Genomic DNA, 21,615 nt, shown 5'->3' on the forward strand with positions numbered 1-21,615 from the left:
TGGAGTACATGCAAACCGTTAAAGTGTGCAACAATCAGATTCTCCTCATTAATGCCACCTATGATATTGATGAGCATGCTCTCGAAATTCTTAGTGGTCTTGGTGACAAATACTCTCCACTTGTTTTTTCCGGCAAAGATCTTGAACACTTGTTTTCTTTGATGAGCTTCATGAGAAGGTCACCAGTTCATGTATCAAGCCCAGTTGAAACAAGTTTAATGTTGCAAGCTCAATTTTCCTATTAAGTGTTCGACGAATGAAATCAAAGTTGAATATAAAATGAAATATTGGAATCATAGTTGTAAAAAATGTGTGCCTTGCGCCTGGGTGCAGACCTTGCAAGAGGCGAGCCCAGACGCACGCCTCTTGCAACGCGCAAGGCTTGCTTGTGAAGAGAAAAAGTGTGCTTCTATGAAAATTGTTTGTGTGCAATGTTTTCCCACGTTCACATAACCCAAGCCCGATAAGATTAAGCCCATAACCTTTTAATTATTAGAAAACCCTGCATGTATGTATTGACAAACTTTTATTCCATCAAAACTCTAAGCGCGGAGCACTATTTTTCTCCTAATTTTAATCTGCGCAACCTTAATTTTTTCTTCTCTTTGCAATATCGATTACAGTACTTATATATTACTTCTTTAATTAGTGCATTGCTCTCTTTATTTTGTTTTTTTTATTTTTTTATTTTATAAACACTTAAATGTATTAGCAATCACTCTTTTTCTTATGTTTTTTTTACTGCAATTTAATTCCAAGAGCTATCCAATTTTTTAATCTAACGTTTTCTTTAAGAAGACAGAGGGTTAACGTTTAGGTAATTGATGTTCTTAAGAACATTACCATGTATGTGTGTTAATGAATTTTTTATTTTAATTATTGTTTAATATTATGTGAAATCTATTTATATGTATATAAATTTTAGTTAAATTCACGTTAAATATGTGAATTCTAACGATTTATGCTTAGTGTGCCTTATTTCGATAAGGCACGTGCCTCGCCTTGCGCTTTAGTCTCTAGGACACTTGTGCACCTTAAGTAACTATGATTGGAATGAAATATCATATATGGAAATTTTAGTTTTCCCAGAGATTTACTGTTTACAAGGTTTCCTCTTCCTCACCCTAGCAGTGCTAGTAACAAAACTCTCAGAGAACAGAACAACTTCTCTCTCCTCACATTTTATTCTTCTCCTTCCCTTTCAAGTTTCACTTGCACTGTGATGAACTATGGAACTCCCTGACTTGGACCTTGATACTTCTTTCACTAAATCTTGTAACTAAACCTCCTTCCGCGCTTTCTCGGCCTTATGTATTTGAGTCCGTAATGATACCGCCCTCTTTGACACCAGTTTTGTCCTCGAGAGTCAAGATTGAAACTTAACTCTGATTGTCTATGGTTTAAGCATCCACAGCAGCCTCAATCCTTAAACGTGGAGCATATAAGCCAGCAACAAGGTCAGTTCCTTCACGAAGAGCGTTGGTCATTCCTTTAGTTATAGATAATTGAAGTACAAACCAAATTTCTGGCGCTGAGGCAATCTTTCCAATATGAAAACGGAAACGATTAAATAAATGAGCCAAGACATGAATTCTGATTTTCGACTCTAGGTTGAACGCGGTTCACCTTTTCTGGAACTATTTACTTTTGAACCTTTTTCATTATCCCAAATGGATTACTCTTTAGTCTTTACAGCAGCTGATAGGTTCCAAATCTCCCCGTTCCCTCTTAGCTTTTCATATCCACTTATTTATTTTAGTTTACTCTTTCAGATGTATATAATTAGAATTAGTAAAATGAACTAGGATTACTGAAGAAACTTTCAAGTTAGGTTGTTGATGTTCTTTTTATCCATCGTTTAATCAGGTAGTTGTGCATTTTGTTGCTTTTCAAATTAATCTGTTATGAATTTATATATTGCTTTAGAGTGACCTTTTCCTCTCTCCTTCTGGTTGTGATTAGATTTTTCTGTCATTCGAGAGTTTAATTGCTATTATAGAATTCGACTGCTTTTTGTTTGTTCAAAGTGCTGCAACATTGAACCGAAGGCCTGCCAACGCTGTAGGAGCAAAAGATCCGGTAATCCAATTTGTGGGTGGCACTTGTTTGGAAATCAAGCATGCCTGGACAAAAGATTGAGACTGGCCACCAAGATGTTGTTCATGATGTGGCAATGGATTACTATGGTAAACGTCTCGCTACGGGCTCGTCTGACAATACGATCAAGATCATTGGAGTTACGAACTCGGGATCTCAGCATCTTGCTACTTTAACTGGTCACCAAGGGCCTGTTTGGCAAGTAGCATGGGCGCATCCGAAATTTGGGTCGCTTCTTGCTTCTTGTTCATATGATGGAAAGGTTGTCATTTGGAGGGAAGGAAATCAAAACGAGTGGATACAGGCTCATGTTTTCGATGATCACAAAGCATCTGTCAATTCGATATCTTGGGCACCTCATGAACTTGGCCTATGTCTCGCATGTGGATCTTCGGATGGTAATATATCAGTTTACATGGCAGGTCCAGATGGTGGATGGGACAAATCCCGTATAGACCAGGCTCATCCAGTTGGTGTTACATCTGTTTCATGGGCCCCATCAACCGCCCCTGGTGCTCTAGTAGGCACTAGCCTACTCGATCCTGTTCAGAAGCTAGCATCCGGTGGCTGTGATAATACGGTGAAAGTGTGGAAGTTTGACAATGGAACTTGGAGATTGGACTGCTTCCCAGCTCTGAGCATGCATAGCGATTGGGTGCGGGATGTTTCTTGGGCACCAAACCTAGGACTTCCCAAGTCGACAATTGCAAGTGCTTCTCAAGATGGAAAGGTAATACTATGGACTTCTCTGAAGGAAGGTGATCAATGGAATGGCAAAGTTTTGAAGGATTTCAAGACTCCTGTTTGGAGGGTCTCGTGGTCGCTTACCGGAAACATACTTGCTGTGGCTGATGGGCAAAACACTGTGACACTCTGGAAAGAAGCAGTGGACGGAGAGTGGCAGCAGGTGACTACAGTCGACTCATGAAATTTTTAGTTCCTAATATTTTTTTATACTAGATCGTTTCCGGATCTTCTTTTTTAAGGCTTTAAGGTATATCCTGTTTCCATATACTGCTTTTATGAAGTCGATTCCAACTAGCTTGAGACTCAGGGTCGGGCTATTTCACCTGACTTCTTTTTATTGACTAATTTGACTTGAAGAAGCAGACTTCTGCAACGCAATTAACTAGAACATTGATGGGACATCATTTTCAGGCTGTTTATTCACTTTGTCTGCGCATATTTAGTACTATCTTTTCTCAGAGACACAAAAATTGGTTTTTGTCTAGTGGCCGAAGTTTGCTAATTGATAATGGTTTCGTTTAAGCTTCATGTGTTCAAGAAATATCGGTTCGTGCTGGACCCTATTGGTAGAAGATGTAACTGGATATGTATTTGTGAGTTGTTTTTTTATATAAAATTTACTCTGTGAAAAACACGAACTCATTATCGGTAATAAATTACCAGTGTCCATCTCCGCAGTGATCACTCGTTTTAGAAAATGTCACTGTATAGGGTTTGTCAGTCTCATTTTCCTGCATGGTTCCCTTTTTACATCCAAGTTGCTGGCTTTCCGTCTCGTTCATGAGGTTTGTTTTTGGAATTGTCTTTTGTTCAAGATGGTATTGTGCAAGGTTGAAGATGGTATTTCCCACAGTCTTGAAATTCAAGTATTAAAGTGACAATCTTTGAATGTTAGTGTGTTGTGTTACTTTAAGTGACTATTTTCTCGACAAGATTAGTTCACATTATCGAAAATGGCCTTTTTTATTTGTGTTTTTTTTTGGGAGAAGTAGAATTTTACGATTGAGTTTTGAATTCGAAATCTCGTCTCGGAACATTGATATCAGATAAAAACTGCAAATTATTGAGAGCGTTTGGACTATGACCCTTGATAGGTTACCCTCGTTTTACGTTATTTTATGGTCATACAGCTTATAATAAATAATAAATAATAAATAATAAATAATAATCGAGAGCAATTTGATTTATTTAAAGGCCTATCACATGATGGCTGACAAAGCAACCTCATCTTTGTCACGTGGTTAGTTGGGCCCCACAAACTAAAATTAAAAAGAGATATTTTTTTATTGTTATATATAATATCAATATTTAATTTCTGGAAAGTGGCGGCTTCGGGAAAGAGAACAGATACGTAGAGTTTATAGAGAGATTTTTTTATACAGAGAAAAAAAAAATAACGGGGATGATTGGCATTTGAAATTTTCTCAATCTAGATATCGATTTAATTTGTTTGAAGACGAGGTCTCTTGTGAGACGGTCTCTCGAATCTTTATCTGTGAGACGAGTCAATCTTACCGATATTCACAATAAAAAATAATAATTTTAGCATACAAATTAATACTCTTTCATAGATGACCCAAATAAGATCTCTGTCTCACAAAATACGACTCATGAAATCGTCTTACACAAGTTTTTGCCTTATTTCAATCACTATATTCATCCCAAAATAATTAGCCATGTTTAAGTAAAACGAAGTTATCTTATTTTTTTAAAATGTTAATCATGATATAAAAAATAAATTTAATCACATATAAATACTTAGTATAAATATTGAAACAAATGTAACAAAAAAAATATATTAAAATTATCTGAACATATGTTAAATTATTATATAACTAAAATATTTTGATTTTAATTAAATTTTTTAAAAAAAAATATTTAAAAGAACAGAGAAATCTTGTAAGTAATGAGTCATATTTCTACATCTATTGGTTCATGATATGTCTTTCTCATATTGTTATAAGTATAATATTATTTCCTAATCAAAAAAAAAAAGTATAATATTATTTCTATTTTTATTTAAACTACAAAAAAAAATTTATTCTACAACCTAATTACAAATATTGAAGAAACAAAAATAAATTAAAAACAAAACTACGATTGAACAAGAAGACAACACGTGCTCTAGAGTGCTAGTATATCTAATAACACGAAAAAAGAAAATTAAAATTATCTAAAAGTAATAATTTTTTAGAAATTAAATGATTCATATAAGTGAAAGATTAATCTCCTAATTTGGAGCATATGTCATGTCATATGTGGGACTTGTAATGGTAAATGCACATGAAATTAAATGAAACATGTGATGTAAATTGGCCAAATAATAGACCTTGTAACTATTCAAACTAAGCCAAAAGTGACCTTTCATTTCATGTCATGGGGAACCAACACTTTTAATGCATAAGTTGACACCAATAACAAAAATAACCAAAAATTTGTGTGAGACGGTCTCACGGGTTATATTTTATGAGACGGGTCTGTTATTTAGGTCATCCATGAAAAAAGTATTACTTTTTATACTAATATTACTTTTTATTGTGAATATCGGTAGGGTTGACTCGTCTCACATATTAGGATCCGTGAGACGGTCTCACATGAGATCCACTCACAAAAATAAATCAAGTGTAAAGCCAATCACTCCATTCAACAAACTCTTTTATTACACCAAACGTTTGTTCTAATTTGATGTTAACCTAATTCAGTCTGATAGACGAAACGACGCAAGAACCCATAGATAAAATATGCAGGAAATACAAATATTACAAACAATATTTTGAATATCACTAGATTTTTAAGACGGCATTAAACACTCAAAAACAACAGTGACCATATCGTTAGATTAAGTACAAGCTGTACCCATCGTGCTTAAACGTGGGTCAAGGAATATAATAACATGAGTAAATATTAATTATGGGTTTATCTCAAAAACTAATTAAATAAAAATAAAATGGTCAGAGTGCTATTTTTTCAGGCCAAAATAATTAGAGAGAGAATCAAGCTGTAAACTTGGACATTGGTGGTGTAGTCTCGTGGACAAAACATGGGAGATCGATTCTCAAGGGTAAAAGGTTGAATTTTTTTTTTTATAGTAATTTTTTGCTCAATCAATTTCCATTAATAAATTATTTTTCACTTGAAAATTAAAAAATTTAATTAAATGTACTTGCTTATACATACATACATACATACATGACATATAAGAATATATATATAATATTTATTTTATATTAATTTACTTAAATAATGCATGAATCAAGTGCAATGTTTTTATTACATTTAGCTATATATATGCACTAGCATAAAATGCAAAATTTAATGGAGGGATATATATATTTTATATTAATTATTATTTATATAATTGGAATTACAATAAAGTATTCTAAAAAAAAGAAATAAAGAAACTAATATATGTAATTTCCACATTTTATTCCTTACTTGCTAGTCTCTCGCAAAAAAAGTAGGAGTAAAAACAAAAGGGATAGAATGATAAAAACAAGGAAAAGAAAAGAAAACAAAAGGGTATTAAAGTAAAATTAAATATATTTTAAATATATTTTTTAGAATTAATTAATTTTACATATGAAATACAATTTCATTTGATTATTAGTTATTTTGCAATTATCAGTGTAATCTAAATTGAATCATTTTTAAAATAAAAATGATTTAAATAATGTAAAATAGGGTAGGTTAAATGAATGAACATGCATTTATTAATTATATAAAAGAAAAATAAAAAAAGTTTATTTATTTATTTTTTAAGTACAAATTATTCATTTAATGTTGAAGTAAGTTTTTAAATAATATTTTTGTATATTTCCCGTTTTGCCCCTGGTCTGACTCATCAAAAGCCCACCCTCCTCACCCTCACTTTGAAAACACATACTGTTCTTCTACAAAAGAAGCTCTTTCCCTTTATTCTCTCTACCGTTGCTCTGTTTTTGTCCATTTCGATTTCTTAAAATTTATACAGAAAAATCGGAGGATTGAATTCATACATTCATGGAGTATTTCGTTGGTAATTATGGAGAATTTTCTTCTGTTGAAAACGGAAATTTGAACAATAATGGTGTTCATTTCATGGTGGATGATTTGCTGGATTTTTCCAAGGCGGATGAAACTGTGACCGACGGGTTTTTCGACAGCTTGGGAGGGAATTCCGGTTATTCATCCACCGTCACGGTGGTTGACAGCTGTAACTCATCGGTTTCCGGCGGCGACGGCCAGTTTAACGGTAATGTCAGCCGTCGCAGCTTCAACGAGCCGCAGTTTTGCAGCAACGAACTCTGTGTTCCGGTAATTGATATTTGGATTACCTTTTCTTCGAGAATTTTCCATTATTATTCCAGTATTTTGCGATTTTCTGCATGGAGAATGTGTTCTGTATGCGTTATGCGCGCGTTTTTCACAATTTTTTGTACACACCGACGTTGATTGTTCCTGATGCGAAGTGTTAAATTTCAAGAAGATGTAGCCGCGATTACAGTAATGAAAAATTTCTTCCACAAAATTAAAATTCGTATTTGACATTTTTTTTATTTTTCATTTTTCCCCTCTACAGTATGATGATTTAGCTGAGCTAGAATGGTTGTCGAATTTCGTGGAAGAATCCTTCTCAACCGAGGAACTCCATTTCATCCCCACAAACACCACAGGGCCCGCCGCAGCAGCCGCAAAAAGCGCCGCCACCGACACTTCTTCTTCCGTAACCACGACACACTCGCCACCAATTTTCTCCACCGATGTCTCAGTCCCAGGCAAAGCCAGAAGCAAACGCTCACGCGCTGCACCCTGCGACTGGTCTTCCCGCCTCCTCCTCGTTTCCCCTTCCCCGACCCACAAAACGACACCGTCTATCAAAAAACATCCCGCAGACACTCCGGGCCGGAAATGCCTTCACTGCGCTTCGGAGAAGACCCCACAATGGCGAACCGGCCCGATGGGCCCGAAAACCCTGTGCAACGCCTGTGGGGTCCGCTTCAAATCGGGTCGACTCGTGCCCGAGTACCGACCCGCCGCAAGCCCGACTTTTGTCACCACAAAGCATTCGAATTCGCACCGCAAAGTGATCGAGCTCCGAAGGCAGAAGGATCTCCAAAAACAGCAGCAACAAGTCTCCATTTTAAACGTATCCAACGGCTGCGATGAGTTCTTCATTCACCATCATGATTCTATCAACGGTCCTGACTTTAGGCACATGATATAGTGAGTGTGCAAGCACGTATTAGATTACTGGCCTCCCTAGCTTCGCCAAGAAATCCATCCTAACCCAATTTTTTCCCCCTAATTCACCATGCTTTAGATATTTGAATTTTGAAGTAGAAGTTATAATTCATTTTATTCCTAGCTTTTGCAATCAATTCATTATGTTTTTTTATATAAAAAAAGACAAAAACTTATGTGAGACGGTCTCACGAGTCGTATTTTGTAAGACGGATATCTTATTTTGGTTATCAATGAAAAATACTATTTTTTATACTAAGAGTATTATTTTTTATTGTGAATATCACTAGGGTTGACTCGTTTCACAGATAAAGATTCGTTAGATCGTCTCACAAGAGTCCTACTAAAAAAAATTATGTATCAAACATAAAGAATGGTAAAGTTCCAAATTCATAGACAAGAATTACAATGTATACTATAATTCATATTGGTACTATTATACATATCATGATATTTAAATGCGTCTCGATACACACAATAGTAATAATATTTCATAGCAAGAAAGGTGAAATATAAGATCATTACTTTATATCATAAATAATTAAAAAAAAAAAACAACATATCCAAGTATTGACAAAAACTTGTGTGAGACCGTCTCACGGGTCGTATTTTGATCGAAGCATTCTTTAGATTCGAGTGATGGCAAGAAAGAATTCTTCTTCAATTGGCACTACGAGGAAGGTTTTTGATCGAAGCATTCTTTAGATTCGAGTTTAGACCGCGGATGTAATTCATCGCACGAGCTATCTTAAAAAAAAGTGACGATGAAGGAAACATGAAGCTGGAAAGTAGTTGCTTACAATCATGGGAATGGGTGCAAAGCTTTTATCGCGGAGCAATGGGCCATGGGATTGCGGTGGGATTGCGGGGGGATTGTGTCTATTTCTTCAAAGTTTGGGAATTTGCACATGGAGGGCCTCTTTCTCTCAACCAAAAAATCAACATCTCCATTCTAAATATTTTTTTTATTTTAAATATCGTATATAACAAACAATTCATCTCCTTTTTATTTAATAGATTTGACATTTACATCATTACATGTTATCATTTTTTGTAATTGATAAATCAAATAAGAAAGTTAATGTCAAATATATTAAATATAAACGAGATCAATGCAAAAATTGCTTGCGCGCTCCACCTTATCATATTACATTCCATAAATAAATAATTGTTCATTCAAGAACATTTCAAATTAATACAAATTCTATAAGCTTCTAGTTTGAGTGAGCTATTTAAAAAAAAAATAAGAGGATAAATTTTTTTACGTGATAGTAAAAAACGATTCTATCTCTAGATGTTCGTTGATGCGTTATATTAGTACATGAAAAATAATTATTAAATAAAAAATTGACACTAGCATGGATTTCAGTGATTAATTTACTTGATTATATTTAATTAACATGGTGTTTGTAGGTTTTTTCGAAAAAAAATGTCAAATATCTTAATAATGTGTGTCTAATTAAAAATAGAACTAATTAAGCTTGGTCTGTATTGTCGCGATATAACTGTCTACCCAATCCTATACATTTGCCCTTCCTCAGGGCCCACAATTAATATCCTAGTCAACTTGGGAAAACTCCATTTTTTTATTGCATAACTAAAATATTAATTATTTGTATAACTTCTTTTTTTTTAATAAAAATAAAAGAGTAGATCTATGTTAAACCAAATTAGGTAACATTTAATTTAAGAATGTATTTTTAAATATTTTTTGTTTTTTTTAACGTGAGTTTTGACTTTCTAGACAAATGTTATTTATGATAAGATTTATATTATCTTTTTTATTTCAATAGATTATTTTCTAATTAAATTCTAGTTTTCATGTTTTGTAGGCATCTATTCAAGGTATAATTTGAGTATTACTCGTCTTTGTTTTTGCTTTGTTGTCGGAGAATGTTCAAGAAGTTTAACCACAATACTTAGTTGAAGCGTTGTTGAAGACTTGTTCGTTGAACTAGGTTTCCTCTATAGTTGTTTGATTATGTTGGTAATAGATATTTTGGATGTACTTTAATCTCTTGGTGTGTTAACAGAGTTAGTATTTCGTTATTTATTAGTAATGTCTTTGTATAAACTGAAAATATTTTTTTAGTAAATTTCTTGTCATGAGGCACCGCAAATACACTTGTACATAATTCTTTGTGTTTTAATTTATTTACGTAAATTTTTGTGTGTTGAATTATTTCGCTCCATGTTATGTTAGATGTTATAATACCACACACAACACTTACCACTGAAACACACCGTTCCTCTATTACACATTACTTTTACGTTAAACAACCACATTTCACAAGACATCAACAATTAAGAGAGCGTCCGATCACTCAACAATGATCATATTTATTCTTGACAGATTACATTTTTATCTTCTAATATGAATGTTTTTCTCTTTCATCATGTTTCTTGACAGTTCATGATTTTTCTAGGATACTAATTTGCATAATTTTTTTTTCAACATCAGAAGTGACATTGCAAAATTATGATTTGGATTTTGGAACCATAAAATGATGACGAGTCACCTGGCATTGCGAACATATTTGACGTCACGTCAACACTTGTGAGAAAAAATATCTAAAATTATGAATTAACTAATAACCAGATTAAAATAATAAAAATGCAAATTACTTCATAAAAAATGTAATTTTCCCTATTTATTCTAAAATATCAAAATATTATCCATATGCACTTCACTATAATTTTTTTTTTTACCGCACATACTGATAGATTTTTAACCTTAAATTTGTATCATCTCCAATTACATTATGAACTTTTGATTTGTATTTTTATTCGTAAAGTCAAAATGATATAATTAGTGTATTCTTCATATTAAGCACAAATACTAATTAATGTGCACGTACAATTATTAGTATTATATAAAGTGTGTCCACTTCGCAATTTTATTCACAATTTTAATAAATGAGACGACTTTTTTTTAGATCCGAAGTAAACATACTCCTATGTGTCGAAGAAGTTAATTTAATTTGCTAACCATAGATCGAAGGTTGAATATGTATTTTCTCAACGGGTAAAACTTTATGAGTAGGTTTCTTGTGAGACAGTCTCACGGATCTTTATCTGTGAGTAGGGGTGGGTACACCGTACCGAACTACGGTACCGTATACCGTACCGAAAATATCGGTATGGAAAAATTCCATACCGATACCGATACCGAAATTTCGGTATACAGCACATTCGGTATACCGAATTTTCGGTATGGAAAAAGTTCATACCGGTACCGTACCGACATCGAAAATTTTGTCGGTATACCGAACTTAAATTTAAAAAAATAATAATAAAAAATTATTTTCGGTATTTCGGTATATACCGAAATACCGAAAAAAAAATATTTCATACCGATACCGAACATTGCGGTACGGTATCGAAATGTTCGGTATACCGATTTTTTCGGTAAGTTCGGTATTTTTTTCGGTACGATTTTATGGTATTTCGGTATTTCGGTATTTTTTCCCACTCCTATCTGTGAGACGGGTCAATCCTACCGATATTCATAATAAAAAGTAATATTATTAGCATAAAAATTAATACTTTTTAATAGATGATCTAAATAAAATATCTGTCTCACAAAATACGACCCGTGAGACCGTCTCACACAAGTTTTTGCCAAACTTTATTCGATTACATGAAATTAATTTTTTTTTTCTTTTGAAATTAGACTATCTCCAAATGACAATATTTCCCTTCAATTTTTTTTTAAAAAAACGTACTTTCCGGTACAATGTATGTGCACATGTAAATTCCAAGAAGTTCCCAAAAAAATTCATTTTCCATATAATCAAATCGTGCCATCATATTCATATATATACACACACATGTATACAAATAATATATGCATAAACAGATACGTACATAAACATATAAAATTTATTTAATTTTGGAATATTATTAGTTGGAGGAGATTACATACATGTGAAGTCAGGGAGGGGGGTGGGGTGGTATCACATGCGGTTGGTTATGCGATGTGGAGGATGCTTTGGATAATTTACATACAAGTACCTAAGAAGACATGGCATTGTTGTCTATGTCTTGGGATCTTTCCATGTTATTTCATCAATGGTTGCTATTATTGTTGTCTCCCCTTCCATCTTTTACTATTTATTTTAACACAAAACACACACACACACACATATATAAAAGTAAATATTAAAATGACATATGATAGAGTTTTTGTCGAGATTTGTTATATATATCCCGATATACTTGGAAAATAGAAGCAATTCTGGAAGACATGATTCGTGGTTGATCTGATCTGAACATCTACACTGAGCGTATCTGGAAGATGAACCCGGGGACGTGGGAGGTCGTCCTCTCACAAGATTAATCGGGTGAAACCTGGACACTTGTTCTAACAGTATTTTTTTCCCTTCTTTTAACACATGAGCAGAGTTAATATATTATGGGCTTCAGTTTTGAGTTAAACGGAATTAGGTTGTTGGTCAAAGTAGAGAATTAGGTGTATTTTCATGGTGACAGCTACAATCGGGGTAATGTTGTGAGGTGTTAATGTCAATTGTTAGAATAATATTTGAGCACGATTTGGTAATTAAATAATTTAATTTATTATTTATATCAGCACTCCTAATTATAATTCAAAGCTAGCTACATTAATTGGTAAGAGTCCGAGCAGGCCAAATTCAATATTTAATACGAGTTGAAATATACAATAAAAGCAATCGAGTCAAATATGACTTACAAAAATCTAATTTTATATTCAACTTCGAGATCAAATTCACGTGGTTCAAATTCATGCTCTAAAATAAACCATTTGAGGTGTGGATTCAGATTATTCGAGCTCGCTTTTTGGCAAAAACTTGTGTGAGACGGTCTTACAGATCGTATTTTGTGAGAAATATATCTTATTTGGGTCATCTATGAAAAAGTATTACTTTTTTATGCTAAAAGTATTATTTTTTATTGTGAATATCGGTAGGGTTGATCCGTCTGACAGATAAAGATTCGTGAGACCATCTCACAAGAGACCTCCTCTCGATTTTTTTATTATTTGAACTTCATTATGGAACTTGATTTTAAAAAATATTCATGAAATATGATAAAATACGTTAGATGATCGTGCTTGGATGGAAATATTTGAATTTTTGGGAGGATTTCAAATCAACTGTATGAATTTCAAATGACTAGATTAAAAAATAGATTCGAAATTGTGTTGGAATTCTTGGGCTTTAATAATAATGGGCATTAGAATGTGTGTGGGGAACTCATTTGTCAAAAAAAGTGTGGAGCCCGAAATAAAAGGTCAAGGAAGCCCATTTTTAATTTGGGCCCATTGATCTACATTTTGAAGGTTAATATAGTCATTTCGTCGAATTTTGAAAAATTCACAACTCATGCTTGGAGCTCACGCGTTAACTTCAAACGAAGTGTAAATTAGAAATTAGGGTTTCCTAAAATTTCCCTCCTACTCTGCTCTCCAAGAATTGAAAATCCAAATCATTCTTCTGTATTAAACCTAATATACGAGCTTCAGGTATTCTTCCTCTGTATTTATGTATTAGTTACGTTCGTAATTTTGAATTATTATTACTATTTTTAATATTGTTTCGAGGAATTCAGCAATTTGAGCTTTATTTTAGCTTAATTTTTTTGTATATGTATATGTATGTGTTGCATTACTCAGTTTATGTTATATATCCATGGTCGTTTAATTTCCTGTAACCTTTTCTGGTCATTTCGGATGACTAAGTGGATTAAGCAATTAGTATTAGCTACTTAGCTCATTGTGCAGCTGTTTCTGTATTGTTGTACTTTAGAAGAGTTTATGGATGCGAGTTTGTTGATTTATCATCGCGCTTGTGTTTGAGCAGAGTAGGTAACTGTTATGAATTCTCACGTGCATCTTAAATAAGTTATTGTAGTGAATCTGTGATAATTGGTGCTTTATGTTAAACAACATGGAATCAACTATTTTGGATAAGAATTTGGAAATGTACTAAATTTGTTATGCTGGTTGTTCGATGATAGTCGACATGGTTTACCTGCTGGTATGAAACATCATGTATATATTGTTTATGGTGGTCTTATTTCTAGGCTGTCTAATTTTTTTGTTTTATAAATCTGTGTGTATCTAGGGCCCATAAAGAGAGATGAGCACAAGTGCCCGTAGAAACCCCAGATCTGGGCGGCAATCTTTGTTTTTTCAAGATTTAGCATCCCCTGTGTCATCTCGACGATCTGGGGGAAAATTCAGTACTCCCGGCCATGCAGCTGCAGTTTCTGCCTTATGGCGTGAAAATTTTGCCAACTCTGATCTTCCCCCTCCACCAGTTTTTACTCTCGAGGACCGATCTGACTTTTCTCCTGAATCAGGGATTCTGGAATATGCAGTGTCCCCGGAATTAAAATCAGATCCTAGAACACCCGGGCAGCGTATGAGCAGGGAATTTTCAACTCCGAAGAACAAGTCTGAGGTAAGCACTTCGTATGCTGGAACCAGCAAGCAGCCACCGCAGCAGAGTCAGCAGAGTCCTGTGATGAATTCTAGCTGGTGGTCACCTCCGAAGAGTGTTGGTATCGCAGAGCAAGACAAAGGAAAGGGTTCTCCTGTTGAAGGTCTGGTTCAGCCTGGTGCCTTGTTAGTTCTGCCACCGCCTAGGGAGGTTGCAAGACCTGAGCTGAATAACAGTTTGGTACCTGTGGGGAATTTGAACGAGGAAGTTTGGGTTACTGTCTATGGGTATGATGTTGGTCCTTTTTTTATGTTTGAGTGGCATTTACATTATATGTATCAGGTTCTGAGGAGTTTATTATAATCTTTTGGTTATCATGCAAGTGTATCTGATAATAGCTACTAATGATGCCGACTTATTATTAAAATTCTTTAGCACCTTGAATGCATTGTATATCAATTGGTAAACAATGGACTTTAATTTGATAATATGCTGATATTTGTTGTTCGAGATGCTGTATGTTAAATTTTGTTGAGAGTTTTGTTGCTCAATATATACGTTGCCTGTCTTCCCTGGGATCAAGCTCAACTTAATTGATCAAATTCTGCTTTTATGTGATCTTGTTATTCTGGTAAATGGAACCTTTTGGGCCCTTGTTTTTGAACTTCCACTGATATCAATTGTGTCTCTATAATTATTTATATCTTGCAAAGTAGCTTCAACCTGTTTGTTATGACTTTGTGTTAATTAAATTTCAATTTTTAAGTAATATATGTACATTGTTGATCTTTTCAAAATTTTAAAGAGTATTAATCGACATGAATTAGCATGACATGGATTTGTCCACCCATTGTATACAAGGAGACTAAGGTTGCTGTTTAAACAATTCTAGATTTGAAAATATCATTTTTCTGTCATTGCCTTTTAGTGTTTAAAGTTGTGATCATGTTCGAAAATTTGTTTTCCAGATTTTTACCAGCTGATACCAATATTGTTCTTCGGGAGTTCGAAAAGTGTGGGGTTATTCTGAAGCACATTCCTGGGCCGAGAGAAGCTAATTGGATGCACATTTTGTATCAGGTTATTGTCCTACTATTACTAATGCAACATGTTGTTTTAAGCTTTGTTATACTTTATACATTTTCCTCGAGACTGTTTTTAGAATCTAAACTAGTCATTTTTTGTTGTTAGATGAGCAGGTTGTGTGTTGTCCATCATGTTTTTAAATTCATTGGCACAGTTAGTTTCACACTTTAGGTAACTATTGGGGAAGACATGTGATGTGTTGAACTGTTTGTAGAGAATTTGCAGCAGACACTTACATTCTGTTATTAGTTTCAGATCATTAGCTCTTTGGAGTGTCTGTCTGCTTCACTTTTCTGTTTGAATGAATTATTCTTCTTTCTACCCTTGTTATTCCCTGGCTTGATGTGAGTGAAGGCTGCTTAGCTTGGTTACGCACATCTGAAAATGTATCCTCTTATCGACATGGTCTAGGTGAAATTGCTGTCGTATTAGCATTCCGTTTGACATAACTTTGAGCTGTAATTTAAATCTGAGCGGTCTATTCTTTTTATGAGAAGGCTTTTATTTGATTCACAAACTTGAAACCTTTCATGAGAAATATCTTGTTATTCTTGTAAAAACAAGGGTTACTTCTATTGTTTTGAGGTTGAAGTATCTGAGTTGTGTTCTACATCGTGTGCAGTGCATAATAGTTATCCACTCAAAGTAGATTTTGATTTATTTTAAAAGCCAGTACACTTCGCTCAAGTACTGTATTTTTGTATGGTATTCTAGCGCACTAAGCAGTGGTGCACTCTCCTTTATTACTAGATTATATGCTATGGATGAGTGTACGTAATACTGTTACAATGAGTAAGACGGGCAAAGCGTTAGGCAGTTGTTCGAGTTGATTGTCATAAGCTTTTTGCCTTCTCAGTTAAAATGTCGAGATTCGCTCGACTGCTTTTATTCATACTTGAGAAAGTAGCGGATATTCAGGTCAACTGACGGTTGAACATGCCAATGAATGTTATATCTAATATGCATTGCAAATATTTGCGCAGAATCATTCCGATGCTCAGAAGGCGCTCAGAAAAAACGGCTCGGAAATAAATGGAGTTCTTATCATAGGAGTGAAGCCTGTTGATCCAATGCAACGTCATGTACTGAACGAGAGGATTAAAAATCAAGGGTTCATGACATTTACACACACACCTTCAAATACGATTTCAGAATCAAATGGCTTCAAAGTCTCCCCTTATCCACACTATCTCCAGAATGGCAATCCCAGTGCTCGACAATCTGCTGGCACAATGGCCACTCCTGCCAAATCAATGGTGTCAAAAGTTATGGACTTGATATTTGGTGTCTAGCTTTTGGTTTTGGTAAATTTTCGGTCCTTGTTTGTTCGATCATGTGAGGTGGAAATTCATTACAAGATTGCTGTGCGGTTAAAGTTTAATTTTTTGTCACTCGTATGATTTTAATTCGGCAAGCGCTAAGTGAACTTAATCCATTTTTCGTAGCGGGCATATTGTATAAACTCATTAAATCGATACTTGAAAATGATAAAATGATAACCAAAATATTGGAGTGAAAAAATTACTTTACACTTCAATAAATAAAATGACATTGAAAAGTAATGTGTATTTAGTTGGATTTAATAACAATAATTGTACTTAAAAAAAATTTATTTAAGAGTAAAATTAATTTTTAAAATTTGATCATATATCACAGATCATATGCCAATTAAATTATTTACAATATTTCATGTATCAATTTATTAATAGTTGTACCAAAATAATTTTTACTCTATAAATTTGTTTGTTTGACATACATAAAAAGATAAGGATTTCCTTAGGCAGTGCATGAAAATATTTTTTTATAACATATAATTTTTTATATAATTAAATATCTTGTGCTCATGTTAAATAAGTGTTAATTAAAATGAATTGATTCGATTTTCATTTTTCTTTATGACCAAGTTTGAATTTGAAAATTGAAATATGTAGAATGAATTTGAGTTTGACATTAAAATTAAAATAATTAATTATCATCTGCTCGATTTTGCACTCTTATGTATGACTAGGGATGTCGAGTCGGGTCGAAAAATATCTGATTCATATTCAAGTCGAACTTGAACATGTCAACTTTTTTCGAGTCGAAATCGAGCCCAAATTATTTTGTTCGATACTGCGAGCTTTAGTATTTTATTAATATTATGTAATTATATATTAAATAAATAAATATTGAGTCTTTCGAGTACTTATTTTGAGAAATAGTTCAAATAGTTCTTGAACATATCCAAATCTTTCGACCCGAACTCGAACTCGAGCTTTAATTCGAATCGAATTCGAGCAAAAATTTTAAAATTTTCGAATTTCGAATCGAGTTTGAACTCGAATAAAATTAATTCGAGCGGAATTTGAGCTTCAAATTTTTGTGATAGTCGACTTGATTCGATTTGTTTACACCTATATGTGTAACATGACTTGTGAAGCTTTCCAACTTGTATGATTGTTGATTATCATGTGCTCGAATTCGCACTCCTATGTATAGACCTCGTCACGGGCCAGATTTGGTCCGGTGAGAAAATTTCGACCCTTAACTGGGCCGTTCATGGCTCATTAAGGGCCGGGTTATGGAACCGGTGGTCCGGGTCTGGGTCCGAGTCCTAGTTCGATTCCGATTGACTTACGAGTCCAGGGCTGGTTTGGCCGGATTCAATTTAATTTTTTTTACATAACTTAAAAATTATTTCTTTTTAAAAAAATTAAACATTTTTAAAAATGATTGCATGCATTTGATATTGGAGTTGGTTTAATTCACTATTTATTTATTTAATTAATTAATTTTTTATTATTTTCTCGTGAAAATTGTAAAAAGAGCTTTGAGTGTCCAAATATTGACTATTTTTCCGCAAATTATTTCATTTTTATTAATTTTTAAACCTACCAATTCAATGTGTTTAATTTTGGACTCGAGACATATTATTTTATTATTGTTGACTATATATTTAGGCTTGTGATTTCGTAAGATTCTTGTCTCTACTGTCATTAAATAGTTAAGAAAATAATCTGGTGAAAATACAAGACTTTAAGATATAGTAAGTATTTTATTAATGTTGCCAAATTATTTAGTCATGTTTATTTAATTGCATTAAACAATTAATAAAAATAATCTAATATCAAATATAAAAAAAATATACGTTATAAAAAATCAAAATCAAACAATGAAACAAGAATTTATGCTAATGTTTTTTTTTAAAAAATATATAAAAAAATAAAAAATGCCAACTCGACGGGTCAGCCCACCGGGTTTCGGAGCCATAAATCATAAACGACCCGTGATTGGGTGGTTATGGTCACAGTTTCGCATCGAATCTATTGACCCGGATAACCGGCCTGTTGACCACATGCAAGGTCTGATTTGAGTCTGGGTTAGACATGAACCATGGCCAGGTCTACAATTTATAACACGAACTTGAAGCTTCATAACTCGTTTGATTTTGTTTTGTTCGATTCGAAACTCGAACTCTTATTATTTTCGATTCGAACTCAGGCTCGAGTTCGAATTCGATTCGAACTTGAATAATATTATATATATTATATAATAATATAATATATATATATATATATATAATATGATCGTCTCACGTGAGTTTTTATCTACTTGCATATAATGAAAAGAAACAGATTTGATTTTCCGAGAAAAAGAGGGAGAGAGAGAGGACCCAGATCAAGGAATAAAATGTCGAAGGTGCAGACCTTATATTTGAGCTCCGCTCGATGAATATAATAGAATCCAATCATCCCACAATTTATCGTGCCTGCAATTATCCTAAAATATCCCCATCGGGCCGAAGACATCGCCACTTGTTCTCCCTGTGCTTAAATTCCAGAATGAGGCAAAACATATTACCGATTTCACTGCTGATTAAGGCAGACTAGAACTCCAAAATTTGAGGCCTTCAGTAAACGATCTGCGTATAAGGAGGGTAAAAAAGCATCTCGTCACAACACGCCGCCGTAACCTCCTCCGCCACGCCGCCACGCCGAGATTTTAATTGCACAAGCACCGTTGTAGAGAGGGGGAGAGATGGTGGCGAAATAGCATTTTGTGGGCTTGCAACGATGGTGTCATGTTTGCTAGTGTTGGGCTTTGACTGGGACGACTAGAACTTCTTTAATTGGGCTGAGCCCAATAAATATAGGAGCATCGGGCTTCAAAAATTATCCGGTTCATAAATAACCCATTTTCTAAAAACTAGGAAATATATAGATATTGGACAAAAGAAACATTGTATAAGAGCTGAAAAACCATATTTATTTTCTCTTATAGTTTTTTTTTAAGAACAATCCACTTTTTTTGAAGAAACAAATATTTAAAAGAGGAAAAAACTGAACTTTTGATCTTCTAATACTTTTTTTTTTAGTAGTTTACATTGTCAAAATTCATATTAATCCTGAATTTTTAAAATTTTGGCAATTATAACGCGAGATTATCCACGCCTGTATGATATTAGCATCACGTCGAAAAAAATGTCTAAAATTACAAAACAAACAAATTTACTGAACAAAAATTGAAATTCGATAATATAAAAAATCAAAATCACGGAGAAACAACCTTATATGACCATAATTAAAAAATTTCCTTTCAACAGTTAACTTATCTCTTCCAATCGATCCACTTTACTACGATGAGATATAATTAATAACTGTAATTATAATTAATAAACTATCAAAATGTACAAAATATTTTAAAATAGCAGTCACTTCAAGAAATCACAATTACTTGTAATTAAAGATCTTAATGAAAATTACATTTAATTTACTTAAAGTTTGGAAGGTCTTGGAAAGTCATTAGTGATCTACCTAATGACTAACATATTATAGGTCCCCAAGAAAACTTCCTACACCAATTATTTTTCGAACAGCTATTGAATTATGGTGTTTTCGTAAGCTAAAAGTACCATATCTTATGTCAATATAAAATTAAAAATCTAAAAGAATTTGAAGATTGTACCGAAAGCTATCTCAAACGTTTGACGTTTTACCAAAAGTTATAGCAACTGATAACAGTGCAACTAAGATATTTTAAATCATACATCAACCCAATGTCACGTGTTCAATTTTCATAGATTGCAAATACTGCAGTTATTTGGTGATAAATTGATGAGGTACACTAATTATTTTGCTAAAAGAGCGACTAACACACGACGCTTGAGCTGCTTACTATTTAAATGTTGAAGTTATATGGAAAAATGGGTTTGAAACAACATATAAATTCTTTCCACAACAACAATTTGAAAATTATAATTTTATGTGAAATCTCGTAATTAAAATCAAACGTTCATTTTCTATACCAAGAACATGATCTGATAGGGATAATTATTTTAAACTAAAAAATCAATTCGTTATTATTTAATTTAAAAATGTATTTCACGTTTACAAAATATTCGTCAGTTAATTTAATTATATCTTATGCAATCAGATTATATAATTTGATAATATTAAGGTGACAATTATTTTGATTTAAAAAAATGGAATTTCCTAACCTCCTATGGTTAATGTCACTCTTGTGAAAATAATTAAATAATCTTGACAATTTACGTTATTTTCTAATCACGTCTTTCACTCGAATCAAAATATTTCATTCTCAATCCAACCTCATCTTGACAATCTAATGAATAATTTCTTGACTCTGTCTTACTTATGATATTGTCTCATGTCACATTTTACGTCCTTTTCAATCAACAAGAACATACGAAAGCGTCAACAACTTGACGCAACCTCCTGCAAAAGATTCACATGTATCACTCGTACTAATATTTTTTCACTTACTCACGCTCATTCCAAAAATCATAAAATGATATGTTTGTAATATATAGAAAAAGTAATTTGTATTTTTGCATAAACTTATACTTTTACTGTTGAAATTGTTCTTCTTCCATGTTTTGTGATATCCTAACAAGTTTAACCATAAAATCCCATTATCGAATGGTCCAATTAATTTAATTTAAATTGAATTTTTTTCAATTATATAAGTGGTCCGTTGAAAGCAACATTCATTTTTTTGTACCTCCTTTATTATAAATGCGAATGAAGAGAACTAGAAAGAAAAG

The 21,615-nt window shown here is 33.2% G+C and overlaps 3 protein-coding genes across 3 annotated transcripts; all 3 read left to right on the plus strand.

Annotated features, from left to right (window-relative positions):
• The first annotated feature begins 2,119 nt into the window (after nucleotides 1–2,119).
• LOC142530853 (protein transport protein SEC13 homolog B-like) lies at nucleotides 2,120–3,261 on the plus strand. The gene has a single exon (XM_075636725.1). The coding sequence runs from the start codon at nucleotides 2,120–2,122 to the stop codon at nucleotides 3,023–3,025; it is 906 nt and encodes a 301-aa protein (XP_075492840.1). The 3' UTR covers nucleotides 3,026–3,261.
• Nucleotides 3,262–6,725: 3,464 nt separating this feature from the next.
• On the plus strand, nucleotides 6,726–8,201 carry LOC142531941 (GATA transcription factor 9-like). The gene is made up of 2 exons (XM_075638225.1): nucleotides 6,726–7,137; nucleotides 7,403–8,201. Exons 1-2 carry the CDS (start codon nucleotides 6,844–6,846, stop codon nucleotides 8,045–8,047), a joined length of 939 nt encoding a protein of 312 aa, XP_075494340.1. The 5' UTR covers nucleotides 6,726–6,843; the 3' UTR covers nucleotides 8,048–8,201.
• A 5,230-nt stretch (nucleotides 8,202–13,431) lies between these two features.
• On the plus strand, nucleotides 13,432–16,951 carry LOC142531863 (nuclear pore complex protein NUP35-like). The gene is made up of 4 exons (XM_075638134.1): nucleotides 13,432–13,567; nucleotides 14,169–14,773; nucleotides 15,455–15,566; nucleotides 16,556–16,951. The coding sequence occupies exons 2-4, from the start codon at nucleotides 14,184–14,186 to the stop codon at nucleotides 16,862–16,864; spliced, it is 1,011 nt and encodes a 336-aa protein (XP_075494249.1). The 5' UTR covers nucleotides 13,432–13,567; nucleotides 14,169–14,183; the 3' UTR covers nucleotides 16,865–16,951.
• The last annotated feature ends 4,664 nt before the right edge of the window (nucleotides 16,952–21,615 follow it).

Source organism: Primulina tabacum, chromosome 17, assembly GCF_025594145.1.
Source record: "Primulina tabacum isolate GXHZ01 chromosome 17, ASM2559414v2, whole genome shotgun sequence".
Lineage (NCBI taxonomy): Eukaryota > Viridiplantae > Streptophyta > Magnoliopsida > Lamiales > Gesneriaceae > Primulina > Primulina tabacum.